Source organism: Megalops cyprinoides, chromosome 7 (assembly GCF_013368585.1).
Source record: "Megalops cyprinoides isolate fMegCyp1 chromosome 7, fMegCyp1.pri, whole genome shotgun sequence".
NCBI classification, from domain to species: Eukaryota; Metazoa; Chordata; class Actinopteri; order Elopiformes; family Megalopidae; genus Megalops; species Megalops cyprinoides.
In genome coordinates, this window is record NC_050589.1 from 20749241 (window position 1) to 20768039 (window position 18799).

General features: G+C 42.6%; 1 protein-coding gene across 1 annotated transcript; it reads right to left on the minus strand.

The window, feature by feature from the left end:
- Positions 1-1280: 1280 nt before the first annotated feature.
- sdcbp2 (syndecan binding protein (syntenin) 2) lies at positions 1281-18219 on the minus strand. The gene is made up of 9 exons (XM_036533850.1): positions 17961-18219; positions 10665-10716; positions 9396-9492; positions 6681-6781; positions 5263-5427; positions 4972-5147; positions 3566-3737; positions 3270-3361; positions 1281-2378 (listed from the first exon to the last, which is right to left on the minus strand). The coding sequence occupies exons 2-9, from the start codon at positions 10713-10715 to the stop codon at positions 2324-2326; spliced, it is 909 nt and encodes a 302-aa protein (XP_036389743.1). The 5' UTR covers position 10716; positions 17961-18219; the 3' UTR covers positions 1281-2323.
- Positions 18220-18799: the final 580 nt, after the last annotated feature.

Here is an 18799-nt window from a genome sequence, read left to right on the forward strand (position 1 = left end):
AATATTACCATATTACCATATTACAATGTATGAAGAATTAACCACAGAACAAAATCTAACAAATATACTTTGCCATGCCCCTGATGCATGAACAGGGAAAAGCGTGGAATCAAATTGTAAGTCATTGAAATTCTCCTCCCTCTTAGATCAACAGGCACAGGTGCTGTAAAGTCATGTTGTTTGCCTACTGCAGCACTCCCTACCAAAGTAGTCTGACTGATATCTGACACAACTTCCTTATGGCTGTTTCTCTCACTGCCTGCCTCAGCCATACCTTTATGAGAGGAGGATCTGAAGGACTTTTGACAGACCAAAGCAACTCAGTCTGACAAAACTGAGATGAAGGTAAATGACTGATGTAGACAGGCCAGTGTGATCTACCTGTAGAAATCAAGGTTACAGAAAGTAGTTTTGATCATCTGAAAGGTTTCAGCTGGGACATTACTGCAGGCCCCATCTTCCTAAGCTGACATTTGTCATGTACTGGCTCTCTGTATTAACCTTTAAAATCCAACAAACAGCTGATACTGCACACAAATGGTAGAATAGCAGATGGCAGAGCAAGATGATGATTTTGTGCAAATGTCAGGAAAACAAGACTAGTACTCAATCATATGAAAGCCAAAGCATATTCCAATCTTCTTAGCTGACTAACGTGCCACTTGGTCAGCTTTTGGTCTGCTTCTCAACATGTGGCATGTGGCTGCCAAGATCTGAGTTTGCATTCCTTTTAAATATCATTATGGCCAGTAATACCAAAATCTGTATTTGGTTCAGATGTAGCATTGAAGAAACAAAAGCCATTTGTCCAAAATAGTGAATCAAGCTAACAAGCTAATTCACTGAACTAGTGTTTGTTTAGAACAGACAATTTGTGGCAAACAACTGTGACAACCAATAAGAAATATGGAGCATAAATATGATCATGCTGATAACGGTGTTCATTTTTATTTTTCACTTTCATTACAATGTTTTGGTAAAGAGAAGAAAGATGCTCTCAAGTCTTCATATGGTGATTATTTAAGAATTGCAGCTTTTAATAGTAGGCTGTTTGAAGCCCACCATTAAACCTAGCCACACCTGCCTTCAGTTCTGAACGCAGAACCTCACAACCAGCCCATGATTGCATAATGCCACAAGCTTTCATTGGTAAGGTGAGAAGATTATAATGAATTCTTGATACCAAGATTGTATGCTTCTAGATTTATTATTGCCCAAAATATAAGGGGAGTAAGTCCATTTTTCTTTTGCATTTCAGACAACAAATTACAAAGATCGCATATTGACAAGAAGTCTTTTATTCTTATAATTATTTTGAGGTTACACTTGCATATAAATTTTACGTTCTAATATTTTACTGACTGACTGCAACAGCTGTCAAAGAATATATATCTAAAACACACTTCAAAAAAGGATACATGTTATTTGGCTGTAGACTGAAAAGAACCTAGGTACAATTTTCTGGGATTCACTTTGTCTAAATTATTTCAGTCTTGTCCAACATATCTGAATGAGTCAATCTTAAAGGGCACCTTTAGCTGTTCTCCAAAAGAAAAAAGAAACACCACAGAAAAGTGTTTTGTTTGACATACCCAGCTATACATGTGCTTGGTAGGTTCAAATGAACATTTTTCCTGCATTTAACTTGCAAGTAGTAAGACCTAAGTTGAAAGCTTGACACTATTTTTTTTATGGATCACTATGATAAGGTAGTATCTGGTGCACTTTAATCTAGAGAAGCCTCGGAATCACCTAACCTATCACTGAAGGGGCACTTGGTGGATAATGCACTTACAATGAAAGACTCAAGGACACTTACTCCAGCAACCATCTGTCAAATTCAGAGCAGACAGTATAGAACCTACCCTGTCGATTCTTCACTTTCTCAGCACTGGCCCTGAAAATTAGCGGAATGACAAAAACGGCAGACACACATTTTCTTCTTTCTTTACGGAAGCTCTGAACTATGACAATCTGTGACAGATTAAAAAAGGTGTGTTGTCAAATAAAAAAAAAAAAAAAACAGAAGTAACTATACTTGAATATAATGGTAGGTTATATAAAAATGACAAGTAAACAATGACAAAGAAAAAATCAAAAAGGACTAGAAACACAAGAACACTGAACTACAATGAGAGAGGCAACTTCTGAGATATGTTATGGTTACGATGATGATGATGATGATGACGATGATGGTGATGATTGTGATAAAGGAAGTTGTTTTTTTTTTCAGTACAGGGAGAGATCCCATGTGAAATAAAAGCCCCAACGGGAATGCTCAGAGAATGGCTGCAGGCTCGAGGGCCACGCTCCTCTCAGACCCTCACACCTCAGGCACGGAGTGGTCCATTGCTGACTTCAGGAGACCAGCGGACATCCTGCAACACAGGGAGGAGTCAGAGGAGGTCGCATGATGTACGAAGGAAGAGGATGAACACAATGCTCTGCTCTTCCATCAGGGCGCTATTTCAAGAGTCATATACCCAGAGCATGATATGACCTGTATTTAGGACAACATAGTATCACTAGTGGTACTGCTATCCATAATTCTTGCTTTATGAGGCATCTAAGAGGAAAATATCAATGCCATGGCTTGTGATTATAATAGCATAATATGTATGATATTCAGGGTATACCGTAAGTAAGGTTTTGTTGCAAACACAAAGATCATCTGCTGAAGGTTTCAAAGGAATAATTTAGTTTACATTGCATAAAGCCGCAGAAGTTTCAATTCGTGACTTTGAGCATAGGCAGTATTTCCTTGACCAGACCACAATAAAGTTTCTTAACAGTCTTAAAGAAGCCTTAAATCATAACCAATGAACATATTTCAGGGGCCTACTTTTCACTTAACAAAATAACAAGTGTCAATTATACATGTATTACAAGTGTTAATTATGAGCCAAGTGAAAAATGGTTGGCCCATCCATTCAAACACTTTCCCCTCAGATTAAAACCTACGGTGTCCTTGAAATAATGATTAATAACACAAATACTGACACCGAGTAATGTAACACTCGGTGTTACATTACGTACAATTGAGGTTTATTTTATATCAAATTCTAAACCCAACTCTAAAATTGCAATGCTCTCAATTATATTTAAATCCTACAACATAAATAAAAAGCAAGTGAGGTTGTGTGGAGGTGACAGTTGATGACTTCTCAAATCCATTTTCAGCCACAGTCTAAGCTCCAGTGTTGGATTCTGTGCTAACCTAAATGGAGTCCCGCCCTTCCCACCCTCCCTCCTGCTGCCTGGAGGCTCACCTCTTCACCATGTGCTCATAGATGAACTTGGGCATGATAGTGATGGTCATGGTATTGGGTGAGGTGGTCAGGATGTCTTTAATCTGGGAGTCCTGCGAATGAAAAAAACCAGCAGCCACCATTAAAGACCTCTTCAGCAGACCGTTCAGTCCCGACAATCAGAATGCCTCAGTGGTGGGCGTAGGAGCATAGAATGCACAGGTTTTACTTTTTCATGAACGACCCTTTTTCCCCCAGTTCTGTAGAACTACATTTGTATAGATCTATGCACCTGTGTATCTGCACAGCCCTCTCACCTTGAGCCCGATGACGTTCTGCCCGTTGATCTCACAGATGTTGTGGTCGGTCAGCAGGCCGTTGCGCGCAGCTGAGCCATCCTTCACCAGCGAGGTTATGCGGCCCGACTTGAAGATGAACCCCACATGCCCGGAGCTGTCCTTGTGCATGGTGATGGTGCGCTGGAATGGCCTGGGAATCACAGACGTGGGTCATGACCCGGGGGGCAGCAAGCATGTTCCACTTTCAGCACACTAACACCAAAGGCCCTGACAAGAAGGGCGGTCAGCATACCACATGACCTTTGACTCCACTGCTTGGTAAAGAAGACAGTTGTCCTTCCATTCTGAACCATGTGGTAAATTCGCTGAAGAGTCTGTGATGAACACTTGGGGAATTCAGTCTGTCATACAATCAATAGCTCAGTCATAGAGACCTGGGGCTGAACAAAACTCTGTATGCTCCCCTCCGACACTCCAACTCCCACGCTAGCCACTTCAAAGGCTTTCTGCAGACTGACAGGGTGTTATGTGCTGGACAGGCCAGCAGGAGGAACCAGAGAGACAGGCAGGCAGATGGCCAATTGCGTCACTGCTGCCACTGGCACAAAAAAAAAAAAAAAAAAACACCTCCCATTTTTTCTTTATGGCTACATCTACAGACCAATGTCTACCTTCATTTCTAAATTATACAGTTACATATCTAACCGCAGCACAGCAAATTATATTTCAAATTATTATCATTATCATTATTACCATTCCCTCTTACTACCAAGACTATGCTGTGAGTGAGCTGCTTGCCCCATTACACATTCACTTCAGGGATGCCCTCCCCCAGAGTGTCTGAAAAAGCTTATTCTGTAACACACTGTTTGGCTTTTCTCCCACATATCCCAGAAAGCACTCATTTTTAACTTCAATTTTAAACCCACATTGAAATCTAATTAAATTCAAAATCATCTACGTGATCTCTATTCCATTTTAACCAAGTACATCCCAGCTACAGATTATAAAATATTTACAGGGTTACAGGGAGATTTTAACATTCTAACCATATATTACAGACTAAAGGCAAATGGTTGGTTTAAGGCACAACAGCAGTATTCCAGAGAATTTCAACCTGAGATCCTAAGGTGTGTAAAAATTCCTTTTTAAAATAATGTATGCAACTTAATTCTTAGCAATGTTACTACTGCCATCAGGGAAGAGATGCAGTGAGCTGATATCCACATAATTAGCATATTTCCATTACAGCATACCTGCTGCTGATAAGAGGTGGAGATAGACTCTGTCCCTCAGCATTGAGCCTGGCAAAAGGTATTGACCTTTTACACGTAATGGTTGGGGTTATGTTTAAAGGGCCGACAAACTGCTCTTGGACCAGACGTTGCTGGGTAAAGTATTGAACATTTCCACGCCTGCCCCACCTGTCCCGGACGATGAGCTCGATGCGGTGCTCCGCGGCCGCCTTCAGGGCCTTGTGAGCCTTGTCCAGACTCCAGCCTGCGCAGTTCTGTCCGTTGATCTGCAGGACCTGGTCCCCGAAGCGCAGGCCGGCCAGTGCCGCCGGGGAGTTGGCCTGGACCAGCTGGATGAACACCCCCTGCCGGACCACACGAGGAGAACGGTTTACTGACATCCAGCTACGCATCAGCGCAGAGATGTGCAGAGGCAATAATGAGGAGAGCCATACGCAGACGACCCTGGCCGGGACTCACGTTGTCGATGACCCGCAGCCTCAGCCCGACCTTGCCGTCCTGGTCCTTGCACAGAATGACCTCGCGGACCCCGGGTCGGATCTCGGCCCGCCTCACCCCGACGTCAGCCCCCGTCACCGGTCGTACCATACCCGCCACGCCCATGGCACCGGCAACAGCCACCTGCTGTAGAGCGAGTGCATGTGTGTGTGTGTGTGCGCGTGTGGGAGGGGACAAAACAATGAGTGGGAGTAGAGAGAAGAGGAAAGGAGAGAACGAGAGATAGAGGCAATAAAAAACTAGGAAGTATATCTAGCCTCCAGCAAGCTGGCAGATATAGAGGCCCAGACACAGTATGGAAACATTCTGTCTCTACCGTAAACCCTTGCCTGGTGTCTCCCCTTTACAATAAATGGATGCACTTAGCACAGGGGGTGGATAAGCTGATCCTGTATGCATCACTGGGAGTGGACTGCAGGAACACATGTGCATCCATAGACTTCGACAGGGGCTGGGTGATAAAAATATCCTGCAACAGCAATGACTACAGCCTCACACTGCTGTACTGCTTCTGATGGAAAAAAATGTTAAATGCTGAAATCGAACAGCATTTCAACCAGAATGTACACAGAGCCCCGGCCAAGAGGAGAACACCCTGCACTTCGAGCAGCACTGCGAACATTCCACCCACGGCCTGTGATTCACTCCGTCTGCTGCATCCAAACACATCAAGCCCTTCTGTCTGCCTGGCCCCCAGTCATGATTTAGCCCGCCCAATTCTCTGAAACGCAAAAACTTCACCCCAGGGAGAAAATACCCTCTACACTCCACGCCCACATCAGGTCATCACCATTTCAGTCAACATCAATGAAGCACCCATTTAATGTATATGAGAGGAGGTGTGGATAATTAGTTACCAAATTTTTCCATTTAATTTTGCCCTGAGGAACTGTTCTTTTTAATGTGTGTAATGTGTGTTTTAAAAATATGAGTTATAAATGAATTATGCTTTCAGTTAAAATTGTAAGGCTTCCACTCTAGTACTTCTAGCAGAGACTACGTTCAAAGTCTCTGTGATGTTTTGTTGATGCTAACTTATCCCAGGAGGTATATAAGGGTGTGTTATACAAACACATAAATGTCAGACAGATGAAAAATTTTAAATCAAAAATAACCATTATATAATGTGAGTTTCAAACACCTTCAGGCAACTCTCCTGTAGTCTCTACTCAAGCACAACAGCACACACATTGTTATGAGGTCACTGATTCAACAGTGCCAACACGATTGCTTAGACACATACACATGCACATACATGGATGAACACTCCCACACAACATACATTTGTTCATATGAAGACATTAGTACAGCAGTCCCTATATAGACAGATTGGCGCACTGCACACACAGACATAGACACACACACACAGGAAGACTTACATTGTCTGCAACAGGCACCAGGGCCAGGTTCTTCTGTACCTCATCGCTGTTGAGGCTCAGGCCCATGTACTCTCCCAGCTCCTGCAGGTTAGGGTAGAGCCCTGGGAGACAGACATCAGTCAACATACAGAACAATCTGCCTTTCTGTACACTTCACATTACAGCAACACACAACCAGCACATGTAATATACAACCAGCACAAAGGAGGAGGAAAGAAACTGCGTAAACATGCACATGCATGCGCACACACAGACGCGCGCATGCATGCGCACGCACGTACACACACAAAATGTGCACCGCCATCACATTTTCGCCTGTTTCAGTTTCCAATGTTATGTGTACCAAAATTAACCATATTTGAAAACTTTCCAACAGTGACCTCACAGTACAAGAACCCACAGCTCTATGACTTTCTACGACTCTCTTCCCTCAACAGTCAGTAGAAAACTAGAAACTAGAAACCCTATCCTGGGTTTATTATCATCTCTGAATAGACACAAACAAGTAAATGCTTCTCGCCAGCACAAAATGGGGGGGGGGGGCGCAAAATAAACTGGCAGCAGTTCACAGAGCTGTCCTCTCCTGCACTTCACTGTAATTATTCGCAGGCATTAGTCAGTGCAGAAACGCCTGCACTGTCTCCCTTTTCGTTCTCCCATCTCCAGGCAGCTGGCCCTGGCTTTGCCCCTTTTGGGTCCCCGTGCGGGCTGCGCTGGGCTGGAGAAGACGTGCTGCTGGGCGTGTCCCAGACTGCAGGACACCAGGATACGCTGTGCTGACAGCAGGGGAAAGATGGAGGGATGAACAGCTGTGCTGCCATGCGCGCCGGAGGCAAACACACGGGCAGACAGGACAAAAACGAGTATGAAAGAGTTCATATGAGTGTAGCAACGCCAGACAAATCCAAGACACACGGAACACACACACACACACACTCTCTCTCTCTCTCTCACACACGCACGCACGCACGCACACACGCACACACACACACACACTCTCTCTCTCTCTCTCTCACACACGCACGCACGCACGCACGCACACACACACAAACATACACGTACCCTCTCACACAAGCTCACGTACACACATAGTGACAAGTGCCTCTACTACATTATTATATTACATCCCCAACCATCCTAGAAGATCCTGTTCTTTGACACCACCTACACAGGCCTAACATCTCCCACACAAGGCATACAAATATATGTATAGAGAAAGAGATACACTATACAAAATCCAGAAAGCAGTATGGATCACAGCCTCATAGTTACAATGCTCAATATGTCACCATCATGGCCATGAAGCTCATCTAATCCAAGATTCCCTAATCTTTGCCATGGTGCCAGATATGAATTTAAATCATATCATTGGATAAACATGTCAGTCTGCCTGACCAAAATCAACCTAGTGTGTCTGCATGCATGCAGAAAAGCAAGCTGCCTATGAAAGCCTTCCATTATTGAGGGGAAAAAGCCTTGAGGTGGACACTTCCGTCTTCAGCTGGAAAGCACAACAGCCCATTAGCACAGCACTATCAACAGCAGGTGCATCATCAGGCAGTGATCTGCCCTGGCGAGAAGCTGTGGTTCTTCTCGGCTCTGCCAGGATTAGCATTATTAACTCCAGCATCACTTGATGGAGCAAATGATAAGCGATTGCCCCTGTGTGTTAGCCTGCCCGTCTGTCTGTCTGTGAACAGGACAACATAAGTGTTGATGAGTGATTTGTGTGAAACTTGCTGGAATTACTGTCTGTGGGACCAGAGAAAATGACTGTATGCAAGACAGATCTTGAAGGTGGCGGTGGTATGCGATGTACAGAGCGTCACTCTAATTAATATGGTAAAAATAACCGCAGGCCGTGGATTGACGAGGGCTGGAGCCAGTGAAAGGAGGTCAGGCTGAGGATGAGAGAGGGATTGGGGGTGGGGGGGCAGGGATGGGGAGGACTGCCTGCCAACGAGCCATGATGTCAGACCGTTTCCTTCCCCTCCTTTCCTGCCTGTCCCTCGTGGCCCCGGGGGGCAGAAGGAGCAGTTCCAACAACCACCCCTACCCCCACCCCCCCCCCACCCCAACCCCCCTCTGCTTCCAGGACAGCGGTCTCCATGGCAACCCTAAGCTAGTCCCACTGAAAGACAACAAAAGCCCAGAGCCTCTCAGTGCAGCCCTCCCTCAGAGAGCGAGAGAAAGAGCGACAGAGAGAGCGGAGAAGGCATGGCTCGGGCTGCCCCTCCCCCCTCCCCTTTTATCTCACTCTATTTTTGTCGTGCACTGGTTTTTTTCCAACTCTAACGCTCGTCCGTTTGCCTCCTCATTTCTCATGCCCTTCACTTTCTTTATGATGCTCTCAAAGGCTGGGATCCACCACAGAGAGAGGGCCACAAAAGGAGGCAGATACTCTCTCAGGCCATTTCCTATCACAACAATGCCAGGGAGAGCTGAGGAGCACAACGGGTCCTGTCTTTCACCTTCTGCCCCCCACAACCAGCGCGCACTCACCCTATACACCTTTTTATCTGTCCACAATGTAACCGCCCTGTAGCCTGTGAGACCTTTTCTTTCGGAAGAGTGGTCTACTCTTTATGGATCCCTCCATTTGAATCAAATGGCAAGGAAGCAGTGGTCAGTACAGCCAGCGGCTGCAGACACCCGTCAACATCGATTACCTTTAATGGGTGCAGAGTGCAGGCCTAAATGCAGCCTGGGGCTCACCTGATGCTGTTGTCCCCTGCCCAGCATCCTGGGGCTGGTAAGGCTCTTCTGAGATGGCTGGGGTGGAGGAAGTGCTCTGAGCAAACTGAGCTTGGGCCTGGGGGAGGAGAGGAAAAGAAGGATAAAGACAAGGGAATCAGGTACATTTTTTCCCCACATCACTTATGACTTCAAAACGCTACAAAGACAGGTCTCTCTTATTCACCAAAAACAGTCAGAGAGTCTTTTGTATGCATGCATGAAACCTTTTTGTGCAAGTTGTATTTCTCACAACATGAAAAGAAGACACTAAAAAAAGCACTGTTCCATGTCCTTTGATAGAAAAGTGGTAAACCAGATTACTTGGTTACTGTAGATTGGCAAGCATTTGCTGTATTTAAAAAAATAACATGAGTGTCAGTCTGTAGAGGGTTTTAATATGCTTATCATATGGTACACCTACAGTGCATTCACATTGTCTTCTTTATGCAGTGTTCTGCTAAGCAGAATGCCAGACAGGTATTCAATTATGTAGCATCCATAAAAAGTAATTTCAGCATTGCAGTTAAACCTCCCCTATCCCGACTGGTTTCAGAGTGATAAATGCCAAATTACTTGAACTGCACTGAAATCCTCCCCCTACAGCCTGACTGGTTTCAGGGTGACATCATCACTCCAAATTATTCTTGTACTGTGTTCATATATTGATGCCGGCTTTATGGTTATGGAACACTTTTAGTTTATATACACTTCAAAAACAGTTCCTGTTCCAGGAAGGTATGGTGACATAAAAGCAGGGACAACCTCTATCGTAAGTGACGTTATTGACTTAATAGATCATTTTGATGCACTGATTTGTAAATCTCTGAATTTGTTCATACATTTAATGCATACAAAACAAATTTTCCATTTTTTGCCAAAAAAGGGGTTATGTGACTTATCCACAAAGTTTCATAGTAACAGACTTTCTGTTTTGGGATTGGAAATTCTTTAATTGTGCTGTCAAGAGTAATTTTACTCGTTATGATGTCTGGACATTCTAAAACAATGCAAGAACCAGTATAGATATTTCTGTGCAGTTGGTAAAGCCATATTCTGTTAATAAAGGATTAGCACAAGGTATCAAATTATAATTGCACAACAAATGCCATCTGTTTAAGGTATATGGTACATTAAACTCTATGCAGGGAAGGACTTTGAATTATGACACAAATAGTTAATTTACTAAAATATTTTACAAGTAACATTTTTGTCAAAAGTCTTAACATAAACAAAATGAAGGCCTTTTACCTTCAGGACTTTGTCCACCTTAAGGTCCTCCAGGGATGGATAGAGTGACATTCTGCAGGAAGAAAAAAAATTCTTTTAAAAAAAATAACATTTCAAAACTCTTGAAGGTGTCAGCCCAAGACATGTTATATTAGGGGTGCACCTGAGACAGCTGTGTCGAAAACATACTACAGGACTATGGCAGAACTCACGTTACTCAGGTTTAAGTGAGAGGAGAAGGCTGCTTGAGACTGCAACAGAAGGTTCAGTCAGAACAATCAGAGGGCCATCAAACGTCCTCCTAAACACAGATGGCCCTTTGCTGAGGGAGCAATGGTGTCTGAGGAGTCCGGCCATCGTGACAGGAGGCGTGGAACTCTGCACCCGTAAGCCCTTAATGAGATGCAAACTTTAATTAAGTGTTTCACCACTAATCCCCCATGATCCTTTTCTGCACACCCGTTCAGGGCATTACGATGTGAGGCAATACACCAACTTGCCTCCTTTATTGAAAGGGGGGTGGGTACGCAGAAAAATAGATTTGCTTTGGAAGAAAGAACTGACTCACTAATAAAGAGATTCCCAAGGGTCTCCACAGTCCAATCTCCCTGCTTCACCATAACCACACAGCCAAAATTATCACACTCACACTGAAAAACTAAAAAGTGGGTGAAAAAATGGATGCCGTCCTTCCTAGCCGATATTCCCTCAGCCCAAATAAACAGGCTAGTACTGAGCCATCCTTATGAAATGTCCTTACACCCCTGAAATATGGCTACCTCTGCTGTCCTTGCTGAAACAAATGTGTACTCCGTATAATTCCATTGAATTGAATTCCATGAACAGGCTTCCAAAGAGAGAAGCCCTCAGACCTACTCAAATTCATCATGATTCACACAGGCGACCCTGCCCGCACTGCCTGTTACAAAACACACTGGGCAGCTTTCAACCTTACTCATCCCTTATTTAGGTCACACACTTCCATGAATTATATCATAAATCTTTTTTCTTCCTGAACAGAACAGCCAGGAAAGAACTTAAAGGTCTACAGAGACTACAGCACTTATTTCTGCTACAGGAAACTGAAGAGAGTAAGGAGCAAAGTGATCACTACAGAAATCGAAGTAAAACCCTTTTACTGGATGACAATGCAGTTTTACCAGGAAACAAAGCAGAGAACACTTACAGGCAGCAAATAGCTCCTGTAAATCCATTACACCAGTCAGTAAGTCACATGATTCAAATGGCCCATCCCAGGAAACCCAGCAAAGATTAGCCATGCCGTAGGCGTGGCACACGGCGAAACTGTCCTGGGGCAAATTCAGTACACTTAAATTTGATTAGAGACTTGTTTGACTGTCAAATTCTGGTACCCTTTCTGGTCGTGGTGTTTGTGCTCTAAACATCCATACAAACAGAAATTTGAAAGACGTGATGAAATACTAACTTGACCTTTAACCAAACCAGCGCCTGTCCCATTTGTTGTGTTGCAACCATAAAGTGTGTGGCTTCCCCCTTTTTAGCTGGATACACATCACATGTTTTCTCTCAAACAAAAATGGGAAGATGACACACGAGAGCTAAAGCAATCACGCTGCTGCCCACACTACAGGAAAACTGCTGTCGGAATCGAGTCCCACCCACGTATGAACACTGTTACATTCACAGCACACAACTGAGAGCAGGCTAAAGAATCTGACTGACAAGAAATAGTGATGTCACCGAAATCACACAGCGGAAGTATCAGCGGAGACAGACAGTTTGAGCACAGTGTAAGTATGTTCCGTATTTGCATATATACATATGCATATACATTTTTGTTTATTTCAACTTGAGTAACTGGGATAAAGCAACCCTTAACCTTCAGATGCCTCAGCCCAGTTTTTTTAACCATTACTAACTATTCACTAGCAACTGTCACTGATTCAAGAGAGTGCCAGTCAGTGAACGTTCTCTGTGCACTGTTGTATGTAGAGTTCTACTGAATAAGGCAGGCACTTGTAAATATTCATGAGCATTGAGGCCAGTGCTTGTTTAGTTTGGGTTCTCATCACTGTTGATATGTGCGGAGTCATAGCGACTGACTCACACAGAATCAGAATATTTGCCTTTTCACAAGGATTTATGAGTCTGGAGGTACAATCCCTCCTCAGCTCTAGGAAAAATTACAAACTCCAGAATTTGTAAATGTTCTTTAACCAAGGGTATCATAGGTAGTGGAAAAAATCTTTCAGGACACTTTCATGCTACTCTTTCAAAAGAAATACAATGAAGAGGCCTTCAGATACCCATCTCAATTAGGTCAGAACTCCTGAATGAAATTGTATTATTGTTAGCTATGAACATGATTTAGTATTATCAACACACTTGCATCAATACATGCTAATACATCTGATCAAGTTTAAAAGAGAACTGAGTGGCATAAACAATTATTGTGTGGGCAAACAGTAAACCCATGCATGTAAGGCAAAAGCTAAGAAGATTATGGTGGGCAGACAGATTTAATCCACTAGTGTATGGTCTGTGTGTCCCTGCACTGAATGCCCTCAAGTGCTTCTACTTCCTTCTAGCAGTGCACCATTCCTCTTCATCACAGCTCATCTCTTCCTCTCTGAAAGTGTAATGCTACAAGTACCTGTGCTACTCAAGGTTACTGCTTCAGGTAGCAACAGAGGGACAACGCTGGATGAGTGTGACACTTGCGCAACACACCTCCTGGGAGCGTTCTTCCAGAGGGAAAAATGAGACTAGAAAACAGCACAGAACTCGAGACAGAGCTAGGGCTGGATGCAGACGCAGTCAAGCAGGCTTTGTCAGGAGGATGAGTTGCATTGCCGTTTAATTTCCACAAGTATATCTGACTCCAGATACACTCCAGCAAAATCAGGTATTAACTGCCCCTGAGTCCATCCCTACATGCAGGCTGTTAATGGAGAAATCCTTGAGAATTTCAGGGGCAGTGTCGTCCATTCACACTACTTCTGTGAGGATGCTAGCTGGATAACTTCACAAAGCATAAACTAATTTAGCTCATTTACTTGTGCTCAGAATGCTAATTCTGGACCAAATGTGAAGGATGAGCAAACTGGAGGCAACCAGCCCTGTTCTGGTGATGAGGTGAACTTCAAACAAATTCTTTAACGTCTCCATTACATGCAGTAGTTCAGCCAACATTCCTCACAGCATCAAGTGGTATGTGTGATCCTCATATGAACCCAACAAAAAACAGGACATACTCTACACATCTGAGGAACGGAGTTCCTTCACCCATTAGCCCCAGAGTCAATCCCGTGTGACAAGCCTGTCAAAATGCAACAATGTACAATTAAATGTTGAAATGCATAATTTGTGGAATTAATAAATATGCAAAAACAGGTAAAGCAGTGATCATGAGATCCAAGCAAAAGCAGGAGAGAAACAGCCTTGCTTCAGGGATTTCTACAGGGAAAACATGGCTGAATTTCTAGAAAAACAAGGAGCGTTCACATTTGACTAACAGTTATGGAGATGCTTACATGCTTTTTGTCTGGCCCCATGCAGAGGCAAACCAGCACATCTGTAATTGAAAATCTAGTCTCTTCCTTATTGGTACACCAGAGAGACTGTCAAGCCTCCACTGCTAATGAAGGTTGAGGAACTGATGTCCATGCATTTACTGCAAATCAGCTGTGGCTGAAAACCAAATAGGTTATTATCTACTCTTTATTCATCAAAGGCTTCATATTGTTCTGAACTGACAAATACTAGTGTTATAATAAATTCAGTCAAGATAAATATTTGATTCAATTGCACCTTGATCCAACTTACTACTTTTGACAGAGATTTCAATTTGTGCGTAAATCATTAAAATAAATAAATGCTGAAAAAAACACTTTAGCACATGTTGAAAATAAACAGCTTATTTAAATGAATGACTTTCTGCATGTATTCATTGATCACCTTAATTAGACTACACATTCATTTCGCTATTTAATTATTTCCACATTCTTCAGTACATGTATGTATAATTTATTTATAGAATTTTGTTCTTCATACTCCTGGTCAACAGAACTAAAAACATGCAGTTTTTATCATCAAAGACTATCGCTGGCAAGATAAGCAATGGTAGTGCCACTGCATTGGAGTCTGTAAGATTTAAACACACCACTACGTCACATGCAAAACATGCAGGTCGCTCTGGAGTGAGTGTGTGTCCTAAGTGCTGGTCCAGGATATGCTTTTCCTATCAAGATGCTTATTTTACCTTAGGAACCATAACACAAAACTGATCCTGGACCAACTCTGATGTTCTCATGAAGCTACATTGAGCCTTATGATGATGTGAAAGTAGTACCAAATCACTTTGAAGACATGTTATGAGAATACACTTGTAGACAATCATATACTCATATGATCATAATTATAAATATATACATTAAAATGATATTTTATCAGTAATAGAGTTTTAAAATTTTCTGTCAAGTTCCCTACAGTAGATGTTTTGACAGACGTTTTTTTTCCCCATTAAAAAAAGACTAGCTGGGGCTCCTTCGTGGTTCAGACGGTTTTCAAACACTCTAGCTAGTCTATATCTTTGCAGGAGCGACAATCAGTCATTTTTTCTGATATGATACACAGCAAAAGGGGGGCCATGTGTAAGGAGAAGAGTTCACTATGCCATTGTGCAGTGACAAATCAGAATGTTTTTGCATGAAACATTGTTACACAAAGGAAAAATTGCCAAAAATTGTTTTCTTGGGAGGAGGAGGTGGTCACTGCTGCTTCTGTGGACAGCAAAATAATAACTTATTCTCCCACAGTTTCCATGCTTTGTTAGTTTTCAAGATAGTTTCCACATGGGCAAATCTGAACAGTATTGCAAGCACCAGACAAAACTCAGATTCACAAACACTGATCTGTTGTGCTTTATTAACAGCTGAACTGAAGTGTCTGGGGTCAGATTTGCCTTTGAAATTTGATGAAAATGCAGACCATCTCGAATGGCCAAGAGCTGACACAGGGTGGTCTGTCTGTATCCAAATGTGCCAAGTAATAATGAAGCACAAGTGAGCAGAGGGAAACCAGTCTGCAGCCTGGTACAGTGCACACCTGCTGTGTAGGTAAACACAGACAAAAAAGCAGGCCACACTGAGCTACTGTAGAATCTGACCTAAAGTAATCACCCCCCTTAGGGTCCATCTACACCTAGTTCAACATATACCCAGCCCTGAGCTCATGTCTGGAGAGCTGGCCACAAGACTCTGCAAACTGGGGCAGAAAAATAAGCATGCAGATTTAAAATGGACAGGGTTCAAAATCAGCATTCATGCTGAGATGGCTTGATTGGACACACATAATAGCCTGATGAATAGCCTGCAGTGCAGCAATACTGGACTTTACCCACATATTCACGAGAAATGTCTAAATGCAAAGGAGAGAAAATGAAACCAAAAAGGCCTTCTAAGATGAATACACTGTATAATGCCTCCTGCAAACCATCTGAAAGCAACATGTTCAGCTGAAGAATGTCTTACCGTGGGTAAAAGCACACATCAAAGTTTTGTTTGCTAAAGGCTAACTGAATCCTTTTAAGGGGTGCCGTCACACCTTCAGTTATGTCTTCGATTTGTTAGCCACGACTGATCAGTCGCAATGACCTACATTTCACATGTGAAAATGGGATACGAAAAAGGTTCACTCCTGGATACTGCTCAGTTTAGTCACTGTCCTCATCATGTCAAAAACTACTTTCTTTGTTTGCAAGCTTGTGGATCCCAACCACCAAGTTATATGTTTATTGGTTAAACGTACAACCTTAGCAGCAAAGCCTCCAAGCTCCTGCGTTCTATCAAATGTGGCAAGTGTTCCTTTATAAATAATATTATGACCTGCCGTTCCAGGCCTCATAGGGTTCAGTGATCTAGTGGTCTTAAGATGAGTTTTAAACCCTTGGTAAGGTCGTTTCAATTGGCCCAGTTTCATCAGAAAACTCTGTCCCCCAAGTACTAACCGAGATATGTTTTGTATTGTTTTCATTAAGACAACAGTGGCGTCGCAAACACGTGACTGGCAGCGCTTTGCGGCGTTCTATCCGCGGAGGTCACATGTTTCACTGCTAGAATAATTAAATCGTAACGCAGTTGCCAGCATTCAAATTCCCCTTACTGTAAAACTCTAAAATACACATACGAGATATGCGTTACTCGGTAAGAGTACTCGTTAGTGTATAGCTTGCTCCCATCAACATAATATAGTAACTGAACTGTAGATTACTGTTTAGGTGTTTTTTTATTATTATTTACGGAAGAGGTGAACATCGGTTTACATCAGAAAACAAAATACATTACACAGTAGCTAATCAATATGTACTGGAACATGCCGAGATGTTACGAGATTCTTCGCAGAATATTATATAGTACTCAATACTGAATACAAATAGCATCATTGCATTTTGACATGCTTCATATTAATTGGCTCTTACACTGTACACTTACGTGTCTATTATTATCATTACTGTTGTTGTAGCTGTCATTAGTATTCCACAGTTTACTTGTTAAAATTACCGCTGTCATGAAATAGAGGAATAAATTTAACATAGCTAAAGCAGTATTCACTGCGCCTGTGCGTAGAGAAATTCCCAAGTTTGCTCAAGCTGATGTCTGTCGCTATGGAAGGCAGATTTTGCAGATCTTAGGCTGGACTTCCCGTTAACATACCCTTAGTTCGCCAAGTAGCTAGTCTAGCACTCTAGTTAGCTTACGTTATCTAGCTAGCTATACGACGATGGAGATTTCTTGGTGTCATTTTTGGTTGTTCACCCACTATATTTTCTTTAAAAACACAATTGTGTTTATATAATAATACTAATAAATCATAGGTAGATATGATAAAATAATTGTTAGCTGGCTGGATGACGTTAACCTTTAGCTAGCGAGTTAGCTATAACACAGAGCAACTGAATAGAAAGCAGACACAAGTTAACTTACAAGCTGCGTACTTCTATATGAAAAGGCTTTTGGACACCACGTTTCCACGTTTTCCTACACGAAAGAACTCAAAAGGCATGTACCGACCAAAACTGCGGTGTCATTTCTGTATAAATGTTTATATACTTACGCAACTAATCGAAATCACGACCACTTACAATGATGAGAAACTTGGCTGGATAGCTAGACTACCTAGTGGGCTTGCTAAGCCAACAGTAAACGCCTTTGTTCCTCCTGCGACTTGGCTAAGTAGGTATCTAGCTAGCTAACTAAATAAATGTCACCAGCTGGCTAGCTATATATCCAACAAACTCTGTAAAAAGTGTTCCAAGTCTTCAGTGTGTTGACTTACCTGACAACTTTCGACGCTAGTAGACGAAACTTAAGGAGGAAATGTCTGATCGAACACACTTCTCAAGCAAAATTGCGGATTCTACACACTCCGCCTCTCGATGTAATCGAAAGTAACCCTGGCGTCGAAACTCAATCAATGACGTGTTTGTGACTGCCTACAATCAGCTGTTACACGGATATTACAGTTGGACTGGAACGTTCTTAAGACTCACAAACTTGTAAACTCCCTAACAGTTGGGGTAGTAACAACACTCCGGACTTAGTACAGTTCATTTAGACCTTATACGTCATCCGTTATGTCAGGATGGAAAATATGAGTGGCAAATTAGGTGGGTGTCGTGACTTCGCTTGTTATTTGGTGGCAGGTCGTGTTATATTTGGCATACCTTAATTCCTTCCTTTTAATACGTAAGTTGAGGACATTAAGAGGAAACTTGTAATAAATACATAAATATTAGTGGGAGTTGTAGGTATAGCTAAATCAAGGTAAGCGTATCATTGGAATTTTTTGCTCAGCAGACGCCCTTTTCTAAGACTGACTTTGACATATTTTCTAAGGCAACCACAGAGCTGAGTTATATATTTGCTGGAACATTTGAGGTGCAGCAGTTTGCTCAAGGGAGCAGTTAATGCTCCACCTTGTTCTAACAACTGACATATATCTGCCTTGTGTTCATTCGAATATACTGTTAGGATGAATTCAGAAAGCCATGAACAAAAGAAAAGACGACGGTACAGGTACCGCAATAGAATGATTTTTGAACCCGTATTTGTTCGTTATCCTACCCTCCCGTCACCATCGTGTACATTTCACCGTCACCTACTGCATACAGAACA